The sequence below is a fragment of the Phyllostomus discolor genome, chromosome 8, assembly GCF_004126475.2.
Source record: "Phyllostomus discolor isolate MPI-MPIP mPhyDis1 chromosome 8, mPhyDis1.pri.v3, whole genome shotgun sequence".
NCBI classification, from domain to species: Eukaryota; Metazoa; Chordata; class Mammalia; order Chiroptera; family Phyllostomidae; genus Phyllostomus; species Phyllostomus discolor.
This window is the reverse complement of record NC_040910.2, coordinates 52,229,075-52,243,280: the sequence shown is the minus strand read 5'-3', so window position 1 is coordinate 52,243,280 and position 14,206 is coordinate 52,229,075. Positions and strand designations below refer to the sequence as shown.

The window sequence follows — 14,206 nt, the reverse complement described above, 5'->3', positions numbered from 1 at the left end:
TCTCTTGGGATTCTGTATGAATTTTAGGATGGATTTTTTTATTACTGTGAAAAACATCATTGGTGTTTTGATAGATAGCATTGGATCTGTAGATTGCTTTGGATAATATTGACATCTTAACAACATTAAGTCTTCCATCCCATGAACACAGGATTTCTTTTCATTTATGTGTATCTTCCTTAATTTCTTTCAGCAACGTGTTGTAGTTTTCCATATACAAGCCCTTCTCCTCCTTAGTTAATTCCTAAATATTTTATTCCTTTTTTATTGTACTGTAAATGGAATTGTTTTCCTAATTTCTATTCAGATTGTTCATTGTCAATGTATAAAAACTGAGTTTGTTTGTAGCCTGCAACTTTGCTGAATTTACTTCTTAGCTTTGTTTTTTTAATTATTAGAGTTTTCTACATATAAAATCATGTCATCTGCATACAGAGATCATTTTACTTCTTCCTTTTCAATTTGCCTTTAATTTGTTTTTCCTATCTAATTGCTCTGGCTTGAACTCCCAAAAGTGTATTGAATAGAAGGAGTAAAAGTGGGCATCCTTACTGTTGCTGAATTGCGTCCCTTCCCCCACCCGCCCACCCACCCAAATTTGTATGTTGAAGCCCTAACTCCAGTACCTGAGATTGTGACTGTATTTGAAGATAAAGCCTTTAAATAAGTGATGAAGTTAAAAGAGACCATTGGGATAGGTCTTAACTCCGTCTTACTAGTGTCCTTATAAGAAGAGGAAATTTGAACACACAAAGAGACACCAGAGGACAGACCATGTGAAGACACAGTAATGAGGTGGCCATCTGTAAGCCGGGGAGAGGTGCCTCAGAAGGAACCGTCCCCACTGACAACATAGACGGAACTCCCAACGCTAACATCATACTCCATGGTGAAAGACTGAACAATTTTCCCTGAGGATCAGGAACAAAACAGATGTACTAGTTTTCTAGGGTTTTCATAGCAAAATGCTGTAGACTGGGTAACTTAAACAACAGTAATTAAGTTTTTCACAGTTCTGGAGGCAAATATTGCTGGAACGGGATAGCTACATGTGAAAGAATGAAGTTGGACCTTCTGACACTGTTTACTTGGGAATAGCATTACGCCCCTCAGGTTACGGGCTCAGTCCTCCAGTACTGTCCCCATTCAAAGGCCTGTCTCAAGTCCAGGTTGTCACCTGGGCCTCTGACCTACCGACTATAAATTAGTGGCTCCAATAATGCCCTCCTTGGGTTTGCTTAACTTGCTGGAGTGGCTCACAGAACTCAGAGAAACCCCTTACTGCCTAGGTGGGAGAGACACCTCGGAGAAGGGATGCAGTAGGGCACAGAGCCTCCGTGTGCACTCGGCTTGCTGCTTCCCTCACATCCCCGCATGCTCGCCAACCTGGAAGCTCTCCAAACCTTGTCCTTTTGGCTTCTATAGAAGTTTCATGACATTGGTATGATTAATTAAATCACTGGCTACAGGTGATTAATTCAACCTCTAGCCCCTCTCCATCGAGGCGGGTATGGTGGTAGGGGGGTGAGGAATGAAAGTTCCCAACTCTCCAATCACATCACATGGTTGGTTCCCCTGGCATCCAGGAGGAATTTGGGCACTACCATCAGAGAGCATAAATGGGAAGGTTTAGGAGGAAGGGAAAGTGTAAGAGTCTGTAGAAAGGAGGTAAGACCTGGGCAGTGAGGAGGGGTGGTATCGGACACAGGAGGCCTGGAGGGATGACAGGGAGGCTAAAGAATTCCAGCAGCACTGGTCCAGCAGGTCCTGGGGCTTGAGGGGTCCAAGGCCCTGCAAGAAGCCAACAGGCTGCCCTGGCTGGTGTGGCTCAGTGGCATGAGCTCTGGCCCATTAACCAAAGGGTCATCGGTTCGATTCCCAGTCAGGGCACACGCTCGAGTTGTGGGCTAGGTCCCTGGTTGGGGGTGTGTGAGAGACAACTATTCGATGTATCTCACACCCATCAGTGTTTCTGTCCCCCTCCTTCTCCTTCCCTTCCTGTCTGTCTAAAAATGAATAAATAAAATATATTTTTAAAAAGAAGCCAATAGGCTTGGCCTGACTGTTGATATTAGGAGATCGTCCCAGCCCAGGTAACTGAAGCAAGAGAAGGGGGCTACAGAGGTGGGCACCAAGGGATATAGAGACGAGTGTCCAGAAGTGAGTCAGTTGAGTAAAATAGGCTGCTGATAGGAAGGGGCAGTTGTGCCTCCATGGGCTTCCTCGCCCTAGATCTGGGACTCGGAGTATGTAGCAGAGTCCTGTGAATCCCCAGGAGAAAGATTAGATTTGAAAATACCAAGACCCGCTGCCTTCTCTCAGATATCTCTGTGAAAACAAGCCAGAGAAGGTTAGATAAATAAGAAAAAGGGATCCAGGGCCTGGTGCCAACCTGAGCGGTCAGTTTCCTACTGATGTTTATAGAGACGAGCTATTAAGTGAAAGCAAGGACTATCGGAAACAGGAGTGGCAAGCTTGTCAGACTTTCAAACAAGAATTTATTGAGCATCCAGACAGGCCAGACACTGTGCTTGGAATGCTAGATGCAGATTCAGTGCTGCCTGGAACTATAAGCAAATGATTACAAAGAGAATTCATATAAGAACAACAAGGAAAAGAGTAAACAAACACATAGGAACAGTAAGAAAAGGAGTGTAGTGCTCTGATCCTGTGTAACTAAGATCCACTTTGGCTATTTACTAAAAGGAGGTAGGAGGTAGCGCAGAGCACAGGAAAGCCCTGGGGCATAAAGGAGCTTGATGGAGTAGCTGGAGGGAATTGCACAGGGTACTGTGAGCTACTAGAAGATTCTGGGCCTTATCCCAAGAAAAAAGGGACTAGAAGGGGAGCAAGTAAGAGCTGCAGGGGGGAGCAGTAGAACAGAATTGTTAAGGAACATAAAGTCTGAAGCCAGATGGCGTGGGTTCAAATCCTAGGTCAGCCACTTACTACCCATGTGAGCAAGGTCCAGATTGGCCAACCTCTCTGTGCCTCAGAGGATCATCATGAGGAGTCAATGATAAAAGCCAGGAGCACCCTGAGTAAGGGGGAATTGTGCGTGTGAGGGGGCTCACCAGGAGCAGTCCTGCACTGAGGGTGTGCCCCTTCCTCCAGACATACATACATTGTGGGTGCTGAGGCCTCCTGGTGCCTGGAACAGTACTGGCTTCTCTAGTGGCTGCCATTTGGAAGACAAGAATCCCTTGGCCTTGGATAATCATTCTGGCATCATCATCCTCTGGCTCTGGCTGTCTCATGAGTTCCATGAGGACAGGGGCCCTACACCGTGGGGCTGGCACAGGCCTGGCATGGGGGAGGCACTACATACCTGTCAGCGAAATGGATTATGAATGAATGAACAAGTGAATGGACGGACCTGTGGAAGAATACCTGCACCACCCACCCTTTATTGGCTGTTCCCTAGGTGCCTGGTAGCTCACTAAGTGCTTTGCCTCATTCATTTCGCTTCATGCCCACAATCATCTTGGAAGGAGGCTACCAGGAGACACTTGCAAGTTGGGGAGGTCTTGAGAATGAGCCCTCTGTGGGGGAGCCCTTGTCATACTTCAGAGAGTCTCATTATTAAGAAATGTGTTTAATTTGTAGCCCCAAAGAAGGGCTTTTTGCTGGAAGCAGGAATTCAACTGGAAAGCAAGCTATGCTGAAAATAGTGTCTCTGAAGATTTACCTGTGTAGACTTTATAGCTACGATCTCAACTTCCTTAGCAAGGCACTGGAGCCACAAGGTCATAATACTTGTTTCTGAAAGGAGGAAATGGTGCGTGCTAGAGGCATAGCACTCCTTCCCTCCAGCAGCATGAAGGAACTCAGAGCAGAGCTCAGGGTCCTCCCTCCTGGCTGGGGCAGCCTGCCCCCACACACCCCTGTCTCAGAGGAGACAGAGAACAGATCCCATGGACAGGCTGTGGGAGAACCACCTCGGATCTTCCCCTGCCACCTCCAGTTCCAACCAGAGTCACACGCACTCCTCCCCATGGGCCTGTTTCCTGAGGAAGGGTTTAGTGTGGCTCAGTCCAGGCCCCCTCCCTCCCAGCACAGAGCTGGTGCGTGCTGCCCCTTTCCCTTCAGCTCTACTGGCCTTCTTCTCCAGAGACTGTTATTTTGGGAGAGTGCTGAGATCAGCACTGCTGCGAGGTATAGTCAGATGGACAGGCCCTCCTGTCCTCAGCTGTGCCCCTCAGAGCTGGCCTTGGACCTGGGGCAGCACTATCCTGTGTGCAGCAGCCCTGCCAACACAGGATCGCTGCACCCCAGCACATCCACCCAAAGGCAGCCCCAAGGCTGTCCAAACAGGTGGCAGAGGAAGTGTGGGCAGGAAAAGCAGAGCTGTCCAAGGGGTGCAGCCCAGCCAAAGCCCTGCTTCTAGAAAAACAAACTAAAGTCAAGCCCTTGCAAGTGCCCCGGAACTGCTACCCCCAGCCCGAAGCCTGGGGTCACCAGCTTCCCGGGCTTTGCCTTAAAGCCAAAGGAGCAGGCTGGCCCTTGACCAACGGCCACATGGAGCCGGTGGTGAGGACAGGAGGAGGAGCTGTGCAAGAGGCTTACACAAGCAACTCTGCTTTCCAGCCTTCTCCGGGCCCTGGCAGCCAGGACTTGAGTGACAGCAGAGCCCAGCTCTGGCAGAGGAGGGGCCCCAGGCCAGGCAGCAAAGGGAATCCAGTTGGGAGTGAGCCCTGGTCCTCCTCAAGAACTTGTGTCCCATGGCAGGTTAGCTGCCCACCCTCCTCCCTCTGTTCACTGAAGTCCTTATCCCCCTAGGTGGGCCCCTGGGGTGGGCACGTGCAGGGCCCCCCTTTCGGTGGGCTGGCAGCGCTAAAGGCTCTGTCTCTTCCAGGTGCCCATGGACTGGACAATGAGGCTGGTGGCAGCAGCCCTGTTTCTGGGCCTCACAGTGGTGGTCACCAGAGCCCAGGTGAGAACGAGCCAGTGTGCAAGCACGCCTGTGCCAGATGAGGATGCTGGCTTCTGCAGGTAAGGCTGGGGGTACCCAGAGAGCAGCAGGGCAGGGGTCTCGGGGAAGGGTGTTGCCAGAACCGAAGAGCACCTGCTCTGAAGGCAGCCTTCGCAGACAGGCAGAGGAGGAGGCCACCCCGACAGGAGCAGGTGGGGCGAGGCACTGAGGAAAGGGTGGAGAGGGCAGCTCTCCAGGACTGGGCAGTGTGCAGTGCGTCAGCCAGCTCCGACGCGGCTCTGAGGGGCTGGCCTCGCCCTCCTTGCTGGGACCCTGTGAGTCCACCCCTCCCCACAGCCGGAAATGCTTCCTCCCCTACCACGTGGCATTTTAGAGAAAAGAGCTGTTGTTTGCTTTTCCGTCGCAGGCCCAGGAGTGTGGGGACAGGCTGGTCCTTCAGGGCTGTGGCCACGGGGTGCTGTCTGGAGAAGAGGCTGGGCACGGAGGCGGGAGTTTCCCCTTCAAAGGCAGGAGCTTCTCTGCGATTTTCAAGTCCCTCCTCACCTGCCTTACTCGTTGTGGGCCGCCCTGAGGACCCCAGCCCCATGGCTGCCACTCCCTTGGCCAACTTGTCTTCCCTCTGAAGCCGACAGCGTGAGAGGGACGGACGAACTACGTCCAGCTCTGTCTTCTTGAGTACTTTTGACTTCTTACACATATTACTTTTAGCAAGAGAAATACATCTTTTCCCTTAAAAAGTTAGGTATAATTGAAGCTCTCCCAACTGCCCCCACCCTGAAAAAAAAAAAAAAACAATAGATTTTGCTCCCATCAATACTTAAAAGAAAAACTCTAGTGAAACAGATCTAGGCCCTCGGGGGCACTGCTGAGTGGAACCTTCCCTGGGGGTGGGGGCTGCTTCCACAAGCGAAGGGGTCAGCCGGGCTAGGGCGGGCGGGCCATGGCGAGGGCCCCGTGATGGAGGGCTCTGTGCACCCCTGCCACCCGCACTGGGCAGTGTGTACAAAACGATGGTGTGTGTGAGTCCTCCGGAGCTGACTGACCTGCGCCCCCGCTGCCCAGGCTCTTCCCTGTGTCCGCCCATGTGCGGGAGGCTGGGGGCCTGAGTGTCACTCCTGTTACCTGCCAGGAATTCGGCTGGTGCCTTAGACTCCTTGCCTCATTTGACAGTTATCACGAATCTTCTCATTGTTACAGATGAGGACCCTCCTGAGATTAAACCACCCACCCGTGGTTCAGGCACAGTGTATAGGAGTCGGAGTGAGGATTAACCCCCCTCACCGACTTTCCCCACCTGCCGACCCAGTAAAGGGTGGGAGGCTGTATTAGCCCATTCGGACTATTATAACAAAATGCCAGAGACTGGGGGTTGACAAACAACAGAAATTTATTTCTCAGAGTTCTGGAGGCTGGGAAGTCCAAGATCGAGCTGTAGGCAAGTTCAAAGACGATGAGGATCAGCTTCCTGGTTCAGAGACAGCCGTCTGCTTGTTTGCTCACTGCACCCTCCCACAGCAGAGGGGGAGAGAGCTCTCTGGGGTCTCTGCCGTAAGGGCACTAGTGACAGCTCCATCCTCACGACTTAAACACTTCTCTGAGCTCCCCACCCCGCTCTGCCGCCAGTACTGTGGCACTAGGGGCCAGGATTTCAGCATATGAATTTGGGCAGGGGGGCTGGGGGACGCAAACATTCAGACCATAGGAGGCTCCTTTTTTAGGACTCCCTGGAACACACCAACAGACCCCACTGTGAGGAACACGGACTTGCGACACTGAAGCTGTGTGCTAGGAAAGGTCTTCAGGTTGCAGACCATAGTTGCAAAAAGGCAGCTCTGCCTTTATTCCCACTGAAGATTTTTGTTTATAAAAGTTCTTAATGTGAGCGCATGTGGACACAGCAGACACAGGGGAGGGATCAGTGCCTACTGCACTGCAGCCCCTCCCCAAGAGACCTGCTCAGCTCCGGCTCTAGCCTGTGAGAGGCAGCCGGGGCCCCCCACCCCCACCGGAGCCACTCCTCTGGTATCTAGAGTCTAGCTGGAAGTTCTTGAAGTTACCTAAAGGAACTGATCTATGGAGGAGGAATTTTATGTGCAGTGACAAGCAGTGGGGAAGCATTCAGAGAAAAGCTCTTCTGGAGTAATAGTGGCTCTCCTACTCCTGAGATAAGCCAGACCATGCTGACAGAAACACTGAGTCAGAGCCTCGGCTCAGCCTCAGAATCTAAAGAATCGTAGCCACCCAGCCCCCTCAACAACCCTCTCCCTGCTGCCCCACGTAGTGGCCCCTGGCATGGCCCCTGAAGACTGCTCTTCGGTGCTGAGAAGCTTCCCCCTTCGGAGTGCGCCCCGATCTGAAGGCAGGGGCTGCCTTTCCTTCTTTACCCCATTCTGCCCAGTCTTGCCCCAGGCGCTGCTGAGAGTGAGGCTGGTTTCTCCTCTTCCAGATGGTCATTCAGCCCCTCCGACGCTTGGAGACAGATGCTATGGCTGCTCTCCTAACCCGGGCACCCTTCTCTACCTGTCAATTCTTCCTCAGCCCCCACTTCAGGATGGGTCACCCTGAGAGGCCCTGAGTGTGGGGCCCCACACTGCCACACTGAGAGCCACGCAGGAGGGTGGGGCACCCGCCGGTCCCTCTCCTGCTCTGTGAAAGAAGCCTCTTCTCCACCCTTGCTTCCGGCAGCCAGGATGCAGGGCCGTTCCCATGGGTGCAGCTGGAGAGCAGTTTTTCTCTAATTCCAATTCTCACCATGCCAGAGTCAAACAGAAGCCTGGAGAAGCTAAGAGCCTCCCTGGGGAAGCTTCGAAGCCCGCTGAGGCTGGTCTCTGCTGCTGCACAACAAGTTCCCCAGACACGAAGCAGCTGCACACACTCCTTGCCTCCCTGTTGCCCAGGCAGGGCGCGGCTGGCCGGCTCCAGCCAGGTCTCTCAGGCCGTGGCAGTGAAGCCAGCAGCTGGGGCTGCAGTCTCATCTGAAGGATGGGGCGGTGGGGTGCTCTGCTGCTGAACTCACTCATGTGACTGTGACAGCCTCGGTCACCGTGCCATGCAGCCTCTCCATGGAGCTGTTTGCGACAGAGCACCTGGCGCCCCCAGAGCAGAGCTTTGAGAGGGAGAGGACGTGGAAGCGGGCCTTCAGGCAGAAGCCGTCGTCTCCTTATGCTTTTGGAAAGGACAGCCTACCACTTCCATCCTATTCTCTTTATTAGCAGCAAGTCACTGAATCCAGCCCACACTCTAGGGGAGAGGATAACACAAGGAGACAGGGATCACCGGGGGCACTTTGGACACTGTGTCACGCCCGTGTCTCTCTGCCCCCCTCAGTTCACCGGTGATGAGACTCTGTGCTAGTTCCTTAGCTTTCTCTGGGCCTCAGTTTACTCCTCTGGGCAATGAGAACAATGGTGGTAGCCGCTTCAAGACATCCTTGTAGGAAATGGAATAATAGTATGTGGTGTGCCTGACCTTTTTGGGGTGGCCTGGTAAGTAACATTTCCTCCAGGCCCTCCCCGCCCCGCTCTGTCTCCACTGCAATGGCAGCTCACAGCCCAGCCGGGGCGGGGGCAGAGTCCCGCTCCTCTCCCCACACTCTCTCTGAGGAGCTGCAGCCCCACCAGGAGGTGAGGAGCCTCCTGGGCCTTGGGATGGAGTTGAGAACGTGTCTCACGTAAGCACCGTGAGTGGAAGGGGTGCTTAAGGCAGGAAAATGGCACCTTCAATTTTTTTAACATGAATGCAAGTTTTAGAGTGTGCTTTTACTGAATTTAGGTTTTGGTTCAGTTCATCGCAGGCTTGTCCAGATCTTCCTGTAGGCTGGTGTGATCCCCTGAATCGCTCGTTACCAACCTGGCGCCATTCGCAAGTCAGCTTGGCCCTCTGGGACCTGATCCAAGCCTTGGGAAAGCTGCTCATCAGGGCAGAGGCCCGCTTGCCCCAAGGCTTGTCCTGCTGTGTGAGCCGAGTCAGGGCTTCACACACCAGGCTGGCGTGCCCGTGCATGTGTCTGGGGCTGGGGGCCCAGACCCCGGTCCCCGGGCATTCACCCTGCCAGGGCACACTCAGTGGTTCCGGGCCCACTCACCAAGTGTCAACTTGCTGATTTCGCTTCACTGTTTTAGCACGTGCAGCAACTCTACCCTCATAAAAACAGAAGACCTATCTGTTCCCTGGAGAAGACCCCCCACCCCACCCCCAGGCCCCCCATCTCTCTCTTCCCTGACCCTAGGCCTTTCCCAGGTCTGTGGAGAGTGACAAGTCTCCATCCCTCTGCTGGCAGAGGGCCCCCTCTTGGCCTCAGATCTCACTAGCTGCAGTGGCAGGGAGCCGGGGTACAAACCAACCAAGGGACCCTTCAAAGGCTGCTGTGAAGATAAGTGAAAACCTGTCCTAAGAAAGTTCAGAAGCTATGAAAACCATGCCATCTGAAAGCAATGACTGAACTTGTGATGAGTTCAGAGGCAGGCTTCAGACACCTTTGCCTAAGATGGAGCCTCAGAAGCCTCTGGAAGGGTGGGGTCAGGAGGGGGAATGTGGGGCTCCTCACCAAGAAGCTGTCCTTGCCTTTCTCCCAGGTTCTGACTTTGGGAGCTCCCCATCTAGATCTACTTCCCCAAATTACATTTTTACTGGGTCCCCTTCATGTGTCACCCCCAGCAGGGAACCGTGGGCAGGTCTGGGTGGCCAGTGGCGGGCTGTGGAGCTGCTCAGCCATGCTGGGTGATTTGGAAAGGCCGAGGATCCACACCCTTTCAGTGAATCATCTTAACCAAATGACTGTCCATCCCACAATGAAGGTACCCCACCAGGGCCTCTGGTGGCCAACTGGGCTAAAACTTATACACAGAGAGAGCCTAGCAGCTGCTGCTAAACTGGAGCCTCTCACACGAGCCTGAAAGCCACACCTCAGGGAGAAGCCTCTGCACCAGGCTGCCAGCCTGCACTGTGTGTTTGCCTGCTGAGCCAGCCCTTCTAAAGGCAGTCCCTGAGTCCTAATTCAGTTGAAAGGACTGAGACTTTTCCTGTCCAAGTGGAGCTGCACAGCTACATATTCATTAGTATCTTCACCAACCAATCAAAGCAGCCCTATTCTGACAGGTCAGGACAATGCTTTTTGGGCCCATCAGATTATGGGATCTGGAGTCCTCATTTACATGAGAACAGATCTATCTTGGACTGGGCAGGGGCAGGACTTCTTCTCTATACAAGTCAGCTCCCCTGGAGGTCAGAGGGCACACTCTCCCTTTTCGCTGAAGACTGTGTTATCCCTGGCTGGAGCTGAAGGTGTGTCACCTGAGCCAAGCAGGGCTGTCTGGCTGGAGAGGGGCCGTGCAGCCTCACACCCAAGGACGCCTCACAGCCATGCTCTTTCATTATTGAGCTGTAACACTATCGGGCCATTCCACAGCTGTGTGGTAATCACAATCAAACCACTTGCACTGAATAAAGCCTCCTCTTTTGCCATAACCCAAATTGGGGATTCTCGTTGGTGTTGAATTGTCACCAGTGCCATCAGTTGACAAACCCTACAGAGACCCCAGGTCTTCGTGATAAAAAATGACAGTGGGCAAGGAGCAAGGAGCACATAAAAAAAATGGCACAAAGCCTTTTCATTCTTTCTTTTTTAAAAAATCTATGGGAAAGCCTGGGTTACATCCCTGAGTTTCAAACACAAGCTCACCCTGGTGGCACTGTGGGATCAGCCCTCCTGCAGAGCCGGATTCTCAAGCGCTCACGCTGTTCAGACCCTTCTCGGGGAGAAAGTAGATAAATAAATGCACACTTCAGTCTTAGTGACTAAGTGTTGTACCGCCTGAGAGATGTTTGCGTTTTGAAAGTTCAGTGAATAGCAGGTCAAGAGCCTCAGGTACCAACAACACTTAACCCCTAAAGTGGATTACTTGAGTGGCGGGGTTTCCAAACATCGAGAGGATCTTACTTGTGTAGGGAGGAGAACAGTCTGTGCCCGTGAAGGAGGCTGTGCTGATTGGCTAGACTTTTCTTTATGTAATAAGAATGCCCCTGAAAAGCAATGTTGAAAGGCTGTTTTTATAAACCCAATCCTACTTTAAAGGCACTGACCAAGTCTGCCTGTAGATATATGTGTTCTTTCTGAGACGTGGACACTGACCATAGGGGACACTTCCCAACCGCTCTGCCTCCATCGCTTCCTTTACTCCTCGCACCAAGCCCCTAAGTAGACACTAGTAGTGTCCCCATTTTACAGGCAAGTAAACAGAGGTACCAAGGGATCATGTAACTCTTAGGCCACAAAGGTCACACAACCAGTTAGTGGCAGGTCTAGGATTCAGTTCCACTTGACTTTACATCCCCACCAGCACTAGACTGAAGTCTTATAGACCCCAGGCTCCCTAAAATGCTGACATGGGCCAACCACCTCCCTCTCTCTATAGGGGCAACCTTGAAGTTTCCTACACAGAGCTGCAGAACATCGGCTGCAAGATAGTTCCCAACTGCAACAACTACCGGGAGAAAATCACCACCTGGCCACCACCGCTGGTTAAGTACCCAGGGGCTTCGGAGGTAAGTGAGCAGGCCTGGCCTGCAGGGTGAGCAGGTCTGGCTGGTGGGTCTCCGTTTGCCTCTGCGCTTGCTCATCTCAGCAACGAGGAGTTGTGTGCAGAGCCATCTGGGCTGGGTCTGGTGGCAACAGATGGCTGTTGCCATAGGCTTGTGCCTTCCTTAGAGCAGCCCACAGCCTCGGAGGAGGTCAGGTGGGTAGGAAGGCTGAAGACTGGGAGAGCCTTATTGGAGCTCAGGGGCCCCTCTGCCTGGGCCTTTCCCTGCTTCTACATCCCTGAGCCCCCGAGTCTGGCCCCTCGGTCATAATGGGGACCAGTTGGTACATGATTTGGAGTCTGCAGAGAAAAGGAGAGAGAGGGTTGTGGGGAGTTCTTTCTCAAGGCGCAAGGTGGATGGGCTTTTAGAATGACCTTCTGAATGGGGAGGAGCTAGTTTGCAGAGAGAGGGCAGCCTCTCTCCTGTAGGCTAGACAAGCCAGTGTGTCTTGACTCGGTCATTGCAATAAATGCACTCAAAAGTTCCACCAAACTTGCCTACAATAGAAGACTGAAGCATTTTAGGAATTGGAAATAACTATTTCTTTTACTAGGAAATGAGCAGTACTGAATTGATCTGAAAAGTTCCCTTGGTTTGGGGAAGGGCCGTAGAACTGGGCAGCAGGGCTGTGGCTGCTGTTTCTGGGGTCCGGGCCATGTCTTGGGGGAGTTGGTCCAGTGCATGGTCACTGTTCCTTCTTCCTTGACTCCTGGGCCAGAATGAGCCCCCAAAGCATCCGGAGTGAAAAGGGACCTTTGCTTTCAGCTTTGTTTTAGCAGAAGGTGCCATTGTCAACCCAGGAACAAAGACTGTGGTGTGTCCAAGACTCAGGCCGTGAGTGGGTGGAGGGTCATGATCGGGATGTGACCACATGTACACCAAGGCGTCCTCTGTGCATAGTGGCAGGGAGAGGACACAGTGGGCTCTTCCCTACAGTCAGCTTGGAGGCAGGGGTCACACGGATTACCTGGAAATAGAGGGATAGGTTTTTCTTCCTTTCTTGAACTGTTCTTCACTATCTTCCACTCTTGGAAACCAAGAGTCTGTGATATATCTTACAATGTATGAGGATGAGAACATGAAGCTTTGACAGGCTATCGTGTTTGCAAATGTGACAAAAATCCTTTCCTCTGGGAGACCGAGCGTGCAAGTAACAAGGCTTCCTGGGTCTCTTCTCCCTCCACCCTTCCAACCCTTTGTACACGCATGCACACTCACGCACACACATCAGCCCTCCTCTCTGGACACCCGTGGCCTGGGTCACACCGTGGGCAGGTGGGAGAAGTGGAGGAAATGCAGGCCACTGTGGTTCTAACTCATGGGACCCGAGGTGGAGGGCTGAAGAAGCAGGGCAGGAGCCCAGTCGTTGAGAGGAGAACATAATGCCACCCCGTAGGACAGGACTCTCAACTCATGGTTAATTCACGCATCCTCATGCTTTTCACTTAAGGAGTGAAGAGTTTGGACCTGGTGATTTTACAGCCCTTTAATGACTGACTGTCCCAAGAGGGATTCTCAGCAGAGGGCTCCGTTACTCGTGGTATTGCTGCAGATGGCCACTAGATGGCAGTGTGGACTTATCTGAGTCCAGGGTGTGCTTGAGAGGGACAAGTTTGAAGTAAGTTTGCAGTAAGTTAGCAGTCTGCATTTAATTGGGTTTAGTTGATTCTGACTGTCCTGGGGTATGGGCACAGAACGCAGAGAAGTTACCCCCTCCAGATCCTGGAATCCCCTGTCCTGTCTCAGCCCTGAGGCAGGGGGAAGAAAACCTGGAAATTGAGGAAGGACTCAGAGCTGTGGTTCAGAAAGCCAAGGAGGGCAGAGATTTCACAAAGCCAGGTTGTTCAAAGTGGTAGAAAGAAAGAAAAAAAGTAGTTTTCTACTAGTATAGGACTACACCTTATGACAGTTTGACCTTTGAGAAAGAAGGTAGATTCAAAAGCCACTGTTCACCAGGTGGTACCCACTGTATGTTAGGTACCGTTCCTGTGTCATTTCATTTAATGTTCTCATCAGATCCACAAGTTAAGTTACTCTTAATCAAGATTGATAGTGGCAAGCAACAACAACAACAACAACAACAACAACCTCAAACTAGCTTGAGCGAAGAAAGAAGGGAGGCTTCACTGGTTCACAAACCAAAAACTCTGGGATGGCTTCAGGCGTTGCTGTATCCAGTCACTCAAACAACACTGCTAGGGACCTGTCCCCTTTCTCTACTTTTTTCTGTGCTGGTTTTGTGTGTAAATAGACTCTCCTTGTGGTGACAAAGGCCACCCTCACTGGTGCCAGATTTGCATTTTCCCAGTGGGAATAGACTGGTCCTTTCCAACCATTAAAAGTCCCAAGGTTTGTCCCACCTGGGTCACATGCCTGTCCCCGAACCAAACAGAGGGCTGGGCAGCCCCACTGATCCATGAGGCCTGAAAGATGAGAGGAAGGCTCCCCCAAAGGAGAAGCAAGGTGCTGGTTATCAGGCGGGGAAAGGTGTTCAGTAGGAACAATAAGTGAAGTTCCTGCAAAAGGAAGTGACTGGACCTCGGACAGAGCTGGGAAGGGGCAGAACCAGGGTCTAAACCCAGCAGGCCCATCTCCAGAGGCTTGGCCCCGGACCACGGTCAGGGACACACCAGGTGCTCCCACCCACACAATGGGGAGGGCTTGCTGGGGGGATGTTGTTCTAGGACAGAAAGA

General features: G+C 52.3%; 1 protein-coding gene across 1 annotated transcript in view; it reads left to right on the top strand.

Moving 5' to 3' along the window:
• The window catches only part of LOC118502336 (phosphatidylethanolamine-binding protein 4-like), a 75,975-nt gene that overhangs the window by 32,113 nt on the left and 29,656 nt on the right, over positions 1 to 14,206 (top strand). Inside the window, exons 2-3 of the mRNA XM_036034496.1 lie at positions 4,856 to 4,992; positions 11,347 to 11,476. Coding sequence (XP_035890389.1) covers positions 4,856 to 4,992; positions 11,347 to 11,476 — 267 coding nt within the window. The remainder of the gene's footprint in view (positions 1 to 4,855; positions 4,993 to 11,346; positions 11,477 to 14,206) is intronic.